The sequence below is a fragment of the Micropterus salmoides genome, unplaced genomic scaffold (assembly GCF_014851395.1).
Source record: "Micropterus salmoides isolate LMB-PRFRI ecotype aquatic unplaced genomic scaffold, ASM1485139v1 Ms_hic_scaffold_8, whole genome shotgun sequence".
NCBI classification, from domain to species: domain Eukaryota; kingdom Metazoa; phylum Chordata; class Actinopteri; order Centrarchiformes; family Centrarchidae; genus Micropterus; species Micropterus salmoides.
In genome coordinates this window covers 26,114,056-26,123,750 of record NW_024044570.1, presented here as the reverse complement: position 1 = coordinate 26,123,750, position 9,695 = coordinate 26,114,056, and the positions used below count along the sequence as shown (strand labels likewise).

Here is a 9,695-nt window from a genome sequence, read left to right as displayed (position 1 = left end):
CATCCTCTTTTTGTGAAAATCTAAAAATTAATGTAGCTATATTATGTCAATCCTAACTTTAAGATATGTGTAACTGGCTACGGTTAATAAGAACTGCTGAAAATACAGGAAAATGTTGCCTGTTAACAGATTATATTCACGTTATATTAAAATCCGATATTAATCTATATTTTGAAAATACAACACATTAGGCCTTCTGTCTGTGTAGGAACCTTTGTGAGCGGAACGTAGATTGTGTGGCCCGGTTTCAGGAGGTCGATAGAACCTTTGTCCGCCACTATTATGTGTTCGTGTGGAAAACAACATGCGCTCAGATGGAGCTTTACTGATATTTAACAAGTCTGTGCTTCTTTATCTGTCAGATGTGTGATATTTAGATGTGTTGCTCTTTACCGACATCATCGCATGATTATTAGCTGCAGTGAGAAACACGAAAATCCGCTTCAAACAGCAGATATGTGGCTAACGGGACTAGCTAGAACGCTAGCCAGCTAGCTCAGCAGCTACAGTTGTCCAATAACTTGATGAACATGTGGAGACTTTTAACGCCCCCAAAATTTACTCGTTATGTTAAAATATGTTTCAGAGTATCAAAACAGGCAAACAGCCATAGGTGTTTTTCAATCAGCTGCCAGTCTGATGAATATATCCGGAGATTTATTTCAGAGCACACAGAGATAGTTGGGGAGCAGAGCTTGACTCCAGAGGTCAAACTGAGACTGTTCACCACAAACTGCAGGTTTTGGCGAGAAAGACCGGAGCTCTGGCCTTTTGGTGACCCGTACTGGGCCATATACTGGCCAGGAGGACAAGCACTCTCAAGGTAAAAGCTTAGCCTGAAAATAAACAGCTTGACAGTGTGAGTTAGTGCAGTTAAGTCTGATTTTATTGCCACCTCTCTGCAGATACCTCTTGGATAACCCCGGAGTGTGTCGGGGTAAGGCAGTTCTGGATCTGGGGAGCGGCTGTGGAGCCTCAACCATCGCTGCAAAACTATGTGGTGCTGTTCATGTAGTTGCTAATGACATTGACAACGGTATGCCGCTTTGATTATGACTCTTCATTTACTTTTTTACTTTTTTTCTAGTATCATTTTGAACCATTTTTTAACATTATTTTTATATGATTTTACTCCCAAGCATTTTAGTACATGGACAAATCATTATATACTCACATCCAACACATACAGAGATATGTTCAAAATATATGGCCGTTCTGCAAAAATGTGCTGTAATTAACTCTCGATGTGTATTGGACATTTTGTACAGCTTTTGTTGCACATATACTACATTGCTGCTCACGTGTCTTTGTTTTATTTTTTATGTAAACATTTTTTAGTTCCTTTGCTCGATTTTTATTCTGTTTACATATTTACCTTATCTATCTTTTGTGCTGCAATAACGCTTGATTTCCCTACCAGGGATCAGTAAAGTCTTCAAATTTGAAAATTTTTGGGAAAATTTAATCATAGATTTGTTTAATGCACCTTCTCAGTGCTGCTATGGGACCATAGTCACCTGTGATATTATTATATAAATCACTGTGTCTTCTGCATAATCATGGTGGGTTATTTTTTTTTTTTCATAATCTGCAATAGAGGGAGCATGTAGATGAGAATGCAGCCTCAGGGTAGTCCACGTCATTTTTTTATATACTCAGATGTGTAATTACTAATTAGCAATTACCAACCAATACACAGTAGTCCATGTGCTTCAAATAGGATTATAAAATAAAACAAGAAATTCCCTGAGCACAGCAACAACAGCCAGGTGTTGGTCGATAGCAGGATGAGGCTATAAAAAGTCAAAAAACAAACTACCGCACACTGATCTGACTTTACTGCATTTATTGTGAGCAACGTGTTTTGCCCATTGCTTCTTCAGGCACACACAGTGAAATTACAAAAACATTCACAGGTGTGCTACATAGACACTATGTGCGTGTGTGTTTATATATACACGAGAAAAATGTCAGAAAAAATGGAATGTACTGGTCATATGACCTACACAGTGTCTATTTAGCAAACCTGTGAGTGTTTTTGTAATTTTACTTTGTGAGCCTTAAGAAGCAAAACAAAACACGTTGCTGAGGATTATAACATGTTTAGCACGGTGCCAGAAAGTCTCACCCACGCCTCAGTCTAGTAATATGTTGTTGTGTTGACCGTGTCAAATGCAGCATTTAGACCTTAACAAGAGCAGTCTCTGTGCTGAGATGTGGTCGAAATCCTGACTGGAAAACATCAAAACAGTTGTTTAAGGGCAACAAGGTTTCCAGTTGTTGAAAATCAGCCCTTTCAGTGAATTTTATTAATGAATGAATTTTGTTATTAAGAGTGACTGTGTGCCTGTAGAACATAGCCTAAGAGTAGAAGAGTGTTGACCATTTGAAGAAACACTTTTGAAATAGCCTGTAGGTAGAATATCAAGGCAGCAATTCAGATGTAGCCCAATTTCTTCCAAGGTTTTATAGCTGATAGGAACAAATTGTGTCATGCTGATTTACTGGTTTTAAGTGGAAGCCAAACCCCTAAAAAACCAAGAACCACGGGACTAAACGACTACAGACCCGTCGCCCTGACCTCTGTGGTTATGAAGTCCTTTGAACACCTTGTGTTGTCCCACCTTAAATCCATCATAGACCCACTCCTGGACCCCCTGCAGTTTGCCTACAGAGCCAACAGGTCTGTAGATGATGCAGTAAACATGGCCCTACATCGTCCAGCACCTGGACTCCCCAGGAACCTATGTCAGGATCCTGTTTGTGGATTTCAACACTATCATCCTGGCCTTGCTGCAGGACAAGCTCTCTCAGCTGAACATGCCTGACTCCACCTGCAGGTGGATCACTGACTTCTTGACGGACAGGAAGCAGCACGTGAAGCTGGGAAAACATATCTCTGACTCCAGGACCATCAGCACCCCTCAAGGCTGCGTTCTTTCCCCCCTTCTCCCAAGTCACCACTGTGGACTCCTTTCGCTTCCTGCCCATCATCTCCCAGGACCTCAAGTGGGAGCTGAACATCACCTCCCTCACCAAGAAGGCCAAGCAGAGGATGTACTTCCTGTGGCAGCTGAAGAATTCTCGCCACAAAAACAGTTTCTACCCGTCTGCAGCTAGCCTCATCAACAAGGCCCGGGCCCCCTACTGACACTCCCTCCCCTCAAATAATACAATTGTCTCTGCACATGCACACAAATATCACTTCATGTCATATCATGCACGAATCTGGCACATTGCACATATTTGTTGTTAATTTGTTGTTAATTGTAAATTGTTGTTTTTCCATTGTTGTTTTTATTATTATTTCTATTTTTTGTATTGTCAGTTGTATTATTTTTCTCTATTCTTCTGTTATTCATATATAACTTGTTTATTACATATTTATATATTTCTACATCTATTTATGACAGCTGTATGTTTGTCTGCATGTAGCACCTTAACACCAAAGCAAAGTCCTTGTATGTGTAAAACACTACTTGGCAATAAAGCTCCTTCTGATTCCGATTCTACAGAACCGATACCTAATATGGAAAAACAGTTTGTCAAATTTTCTGAAATTTGAGGCAGATTCATTGCATGACTTGGTGGATAAAAGTTCTGGGGCTACTGACACAGGGAGGTGTTGTCAGCCTGTCAACAGTAGCAAATAAGGCTCCTGCATTGTTACTTTTTTCAGCACAAAGGACGGCCTTGAGTTTCTCATTTTGAAGACTCTTTATAGATGTCATAACGCAACTGGAGATTTGTTTCTCGACTGGCTCTTTTTAAAATTTTTACCAGCAAGATATTTCTCCAGGGTGCTCTTTTGTGACCAGAAACTACCTTTACCTTAGTGGGGGGCAATGGCATCAATTACGTTAGTACTTTTACATCTGAAATTATCTGTAGGATCAAGTGGGGGCGGATGTGGAAGAGAAAGCCTGAATGACCGTTGTGTGATAAACTCTGGTTGAACATTTGTGGCCACTAAGATTGTTATCTCAGAGAATATGTAGTCGGGGGGAAGAGATCGAGATAAGTTATGTCCTGAACTCTGAGGTCCGGAGAGTCAAGTCAAGTTGATTTTCTCTGCATAGCCAAATATCACAAATTTGCCTCAAGGGGCTCTTGTGAGGGAACTTTCCTGAAGGTGCACAATGTGGGTTAAAGGTGAGGTGCAGTTTAAATGCATGTCACGTTTAGGTCACTCGTAGACCTAGAAATAGAATGACCTCAGTCTAGATGGTTACAGATTATCTACCCTTCAGAATGTCACCTGCTAATTCCAATGTGAATTTTTTGAGTTCAACATCCAATAAGATGGAAGAATCCACATTTATGCAGGAGGAGGACATGTACTCCTAAATAAAAATAAAAATTAGGAGCACACAAAGAAATTTAGGAGCACCGTGTTCCAGTAACTCAAGAGTTTATTAACATTTTATTAAATGCATATCTATACTGTGTGTGCTCCTTGTGTGCAATTAAAATGTGAAAACCAGTGGAGGACTATGGTAAGCATTAGATCTTAACATCCAATAAGATGGAAGAAAACACATATTTAGGCCAGAGGAGAATAGCCATGTATCCCATGGACTCCATGGGGACTGTAAAGGGATACATATTGTGGACCAAGAGGGAATCTTCAGTAGTACTGTACTGTCAGTCTGTACTGCTTTTGTCTTTCTCCTTGGCCTTGACTCTTTATAGATGTCATAACGCAACTGGAGATTTGTTTTTTGATGCCTCGGCAAGATATTTCTCCACCTTTACCTTAGTGGGGGCATCAATTACGTTAGTACTTTTACAACTGAATATTATCTGTAAGATCAAGTGGGGGCGGATGTGGAAGAGAAAGCCCAAATGACCATTGTGTGATAAACTCTGGTTGAACATTTGTGGCCACTGAGATTGTTATCTCAAAGAGAACATGTAGTCGGGGGGGAAGAGACTGAGATAAATTATCTCCCTGCATTGAGTGCCTCTTTCATCTGGTCTGTGAACTCCAGAAGGTGAGAGGAGCAGACTCCTGTTAGGCAATTTCCATCTGTCCTTAAAATGATGTCTGTAGTCCCCCAAGTGTTTAAATTGTCAATAAAGTGCACTGAAGGTTGGTCACATGCAGTTGAAAGCCAGGTGGTCAGTGTCAACAATCTGCTTAATCTCCTAACTCCTCTATTTGTGTCAAGAGCTTTGAAAATTGAAACTCTGTTGTGAAAATTGAGCTAAAGCAAACGTGAAATGCTGTAATATGACTGTACCTAAAGCATGCAATACAAGATAAAGTACTGAACGTGCCTATTTGTGTTACAGTTGCAGCTGTTGCGACCCAGATGAACTTTGAGCTGAATGGTCTGGAGCCACCTGTTTGTCTGACTGACAACATGATTGGTTCACAAGCCAGTTGCTTTGACCTGATCCTGCTAGGTGACATGTTCTATGATGAGGCCCTTGCCACCAGCCTTCACAGCTGGTTGGACCGCTGCGTCAAAACCCACGGCACCAAAGTCCTGATCGGAGATCCTGGAAGGGCCCAGTTTGAGGAACACGGCATCCGACAACTCCTGCGTCAGCTGGCTCAGTATGAGCTTCCTGAGTCTGTCAGAGAGGAGAACTACGGTCTGACCTGCAGCCGTGTTTGGTGCTACCGTCCTGAACTCTGAGGTCCGGAGAGTCAAGTCAAGTTGATTTTATTTATCTAGCCAAATATCACAAATTTGCCTCAAGGGGCTCTTGTGAGGGAACTTTCCTAAAGGTGCTCAATGTGGGTCAAAGGTGAGGTGCTGTTTATATGCATGTCACATTTAGGTCACTCGTAGACTTAGAAATAGAAGGACTTCAGTCTCTAAAAAATGTTTATACTACCGTCTTTCTCTGTGGGTGAATCACGACACCAGGGTAAAAAGTAATGAGCCATTGCCTAGAAGCCAAGGACAACAGATATGGTGCTCTGCTTCACTCCTAGATGTTTACAGATTGTCTACCCTTCAGAATGTGACCTGCTAATCCCAGGAGGATTACATGTACTCCTAAATAAAAAAAAAATTAGGAGCACACAAAGAAATTTAGGAGCACAGTGAAAAATGTTTATTAGTTTATTAACATTTTATTAAATGCATATCTATACTTTGTGTGTGCTCCTTCTCCTTGTGTGCAATTATGATGTGAAAACCAGTGGAGGACTATGGTAAGCATTAGATCTTAACATCCATATTGTGGACCAAGAGGGAATCTTCAGTAGTTCTGTATTGTTACTCTGTACTGCTTTTGTCTTTCTCCTCGGCCAAGTTACAGTAAATATTCCTGCTTAAGACATCCTGAGATTTCCTGAGGCCTTCTTCATCAATAAGTTGAATAGCTCACTATAATTTTACTTCACAGCTTTACAATCCATACAGCATGCGACACCCTCTTTCCTAGGACCCTTGATTTAGATAAGAAAAAAAACCTCCCCTTTTAACCCCTTCCAGGACAAACAGACAAACAATAGATGTGCATGCAGAAGAGACCAACATAGTAAAATTACAGAAATGACAATCAGGATGATAAAATTATAGATGGATTAAAATCATATCTTCTCTGCTTTCTTGTTTGAGTGTGATTAATATGTCACATATACTCACCTGTAGTTGTTTTTCTCAGTTTTCACTTTATTGTACATAGTAATAGAATGAGCATACTGTGGGAAGTAAAATGTGGCTTTACAGCTAAAACGTATAATATTGTAAAAAAACAAAAATGAAAGTGTTCCTTGATGTGGGAGAACTGGGAACGGTTGTTGGTATCATTTTTCCAACCTGATCTCACAGAAATACGTGAGGAGGTCGTGTTCATTTCATGTATTTCTGTGAGATCAGGTTGCATTTTTCACCCTGTGCTAGATCTAGATAGCAAAGCCCGTGTGTGTGAATGCCAATTAGAACCAGGCATGTTGGGAGGCTTTGAGTTATGTGACAGCCAAGCAGATCCCACAGACTACGAAAGTTTTGTTTTTCACTTGGTTTTCACTATAAGAAGGTACATTTATGAGACAACACTCAGAAACTGCTCATTTTGCTCCTCTCTGTGTACACAATCAAAGAAACTTGTATTCACAGATATGTTTATTCATTTTTTTAAAATAACCTGAAGGAGACAGAATGTCTCTACAATACAGAATTTAACAACATTTTCTCAAAGCAATGAATTTTGTAGTGCAGTGTTCAAAGCTATCCATTTTATACATTAATTATTTCACTTATTCCTACTTCTCTAATTTACAAAAAACAAAACAGAGTCTAGAGATTAGTACCAACACAGAGCCCCAAAGTGTTCAAAAATAATTACAGAGTACAGAGATGCTCACAAGTCTCTAAGCCAAGTCAAGTCTCAAGTCTCTCGTGGTTATAATGTCACCTGCTGCGTTCAATCCAGGCTGCTTATAACACTGCATAGCTATAAGGGATTCTGTAACTGTAACCTGTATTTCACTTACAGAGCACAACGTTGTAATGTGCAATGCATCTACAACTAATCACAGCTTTTGAACTACTGTAAGTTAACACACACCCCCAGACTCTCAAACCAGTGTAACGTTACATGATCAACAATAAACCTGTTACCTTTTTGCAGTCAACGATAATACGTGATGGCAGCCAGCTGGACGTAAATGATTACATTAATCATCTACCACCCTGCCATCATTCAAGCAGGGCCTCAAAACCCAACTTTTCAAGCTAGCATTCCCCAGTTAAACTCTTCCCTTCTCTACCCATCCCTCCATTTCACTATTTCTTTTTTAACTACCTTTCTTTAACTTTTTCTTTTAAACATGTAGGCTACTTCCATTCCCTTCTCCTTTCCCTCCCTTTCTTTCTCATCCCCTCATTTTATGATTCCTTTTTAAATATAAATTTCTATCTTACCCTGTGTTCACACTGTAAAGCGTCTTTGAGTACATGGAAAAGCGCTATACAAGATAAATTTATTTTATTATATGTGACTGGATATTTTTTGTGGGACAAAAATTTTGCTTTCTGTTGTCAATTATTCAACACAGATTTTAACCGTTCTTCCATAATAAACAAACTGTTCCTTGTGCAAGATTTAGTGTCTAGATGCCTGAGACATGCCTCTTTTAAATCTCTTCTCAAATCTCACTATTATCGTATGTCCTTTTTATAAACATTATATTATTACTGTTGTATTTTTTAATGCTGATTTTATTGTTGATTTTTTTATTTTATTTTCATTTACATTTTTAAGTATGGATCATGTTTGTTTCACTGTACAGCACTTTGTAACTTGGTTTTGTTAAGTGCAATACAAATAAAGTTAGTAGTAGTAGTAACCATCTCATCTGTAAGTGGAATGGAAGCCACTGGGTCTGTAGAGTCCTCTTCAAGACAGAACAATGATATAGTGACAAATAGCGCAGTGTGGAATCATCTTCAGAGACACCACAAAATAAGCATTTTCTGAATTTGTTCCCACTGTGGCACAAGTTATTGTTGTTGTCCTGGTTTGTTGATGTTGTTTTTCACCTCAGGAAAAAAAAAAGAATCTTAAGCGACAGAAAGTGTGGTTTTAGTAGAGCTCGTTAGATAACCACAATGTAATGTAAGGGATGTGATAAATAGACGATTGCATTCTGGTTAGTATAAACTGAATAAAGGCATTTGCCATTAAACGCCTTCTAAAGTGAAGGTTTAAATTAAAACATAGTCTGGAATGTTTGTTTGGTCTGATGGGCTTCAGCACATAAACCTTTATTGTTGTTTTGTATCTTTACATGGAAGCTGTGTTTTGCTGGGAGCCGGTTGTTTTATGGTGTTAGTGGACTGCATGTCGTTAGCTGCCGTGTTGTCACTGTAATCTGAGAGGCTCGGGAGCGGCACAGGGCTGAATCCGACCCGGTGTCCTCACATTAAAAACAGAATAGTGGCTGATTCAAGCAACAGAGAAAAAAGGCGTGTGCTTCATTTCTAAGTGAGTTTTGAGCCCATTAACAATAAGGTAGTGTAAATTTTATTTATTAATAAGTAATTTCATTGTATAACCTACATATAGTTCCTTTAAATGGATAGAAAAACTCTTAATTAGGTGAATTATGTTGAACATTAACAAATGCTCTCATTGTTCATTCAAAATTTCTTTCCACCTCGGTCAGAACAACATGCTGTGTGCGTGTGTAGGGGGACACAACCTGCAGTAATGTTGAAAAGAGAGCAGAGACAGTTGGAAGAGAGGAGGGAAATCAGAATCTCATCTAAGCAGCATGACTCGATGACTTCATGATTTCAGACACCTTTTCCTGAGAGGGAAAAATGATGTGTTTTCCCTGAATTGCCTGTATTGGTGTTTATCTCCCATGCAGTTGAACCTGTTTGTCCTCACATAGCAATTATAAAACTTATGATGCATGCAATGTTAAAACAGACTGTGAGACAGACAACAGCTTTTATGCCATGTAACAAAGCAACCATGAGTTGTTTTCTGACAGAGAAACCCTGAGTGCTGATGGGTACGTGGTTTAGTCTAACCTGTTAAACTTTTGTTTTGTAGCATGGTGTGAGGAAAAACAGGTACTTGAAGGCCCTAGATGGTTCATAATGGGAGAGTGAACACATCACTGCCATTCTTGTGTTTCTCCAGAGATCTTTGATCAAATATTCAGTTTGAAGTTCATATCTAAGAATGATTTACTTTTTTTCTAGTGAGTGTTGTAACATTGA

At 39.4% G+C, this 9,695-nt stretch overlaps 1 protein-coding gene across 1 annotated transcript; it reads left to right on the top strand.

Annotated features, from left to right (window-relative positions):
* The first annotated feature begins 254 nt into the window (after positions 1 to 254).
* On the top strand, positions 255 to 8,680 carry etfbkmt (electron transfer flavoprotein subunit beta lysine methyltransferase). The gene is made up of 3 exons (XM_038706573.1): positions 255 to 823; positions 906 to 1,036; positions 5,296 to 8,680. The coding sequence occupies exons 1-3, from the start codon at positions 525 to 527 to the stop codon at positions 5,643 to 5,645; spliced, it is 780 nt and encodes a 259-aa protein (XP_038562501.1). The 5' UTR covers positions 255 to 524; the 3' UTR covers positions 5,646 to 8,680.
* The last annotated feature ends 1,015 nt before the right edge of the window (positions 8,681 to 9,695 follow it).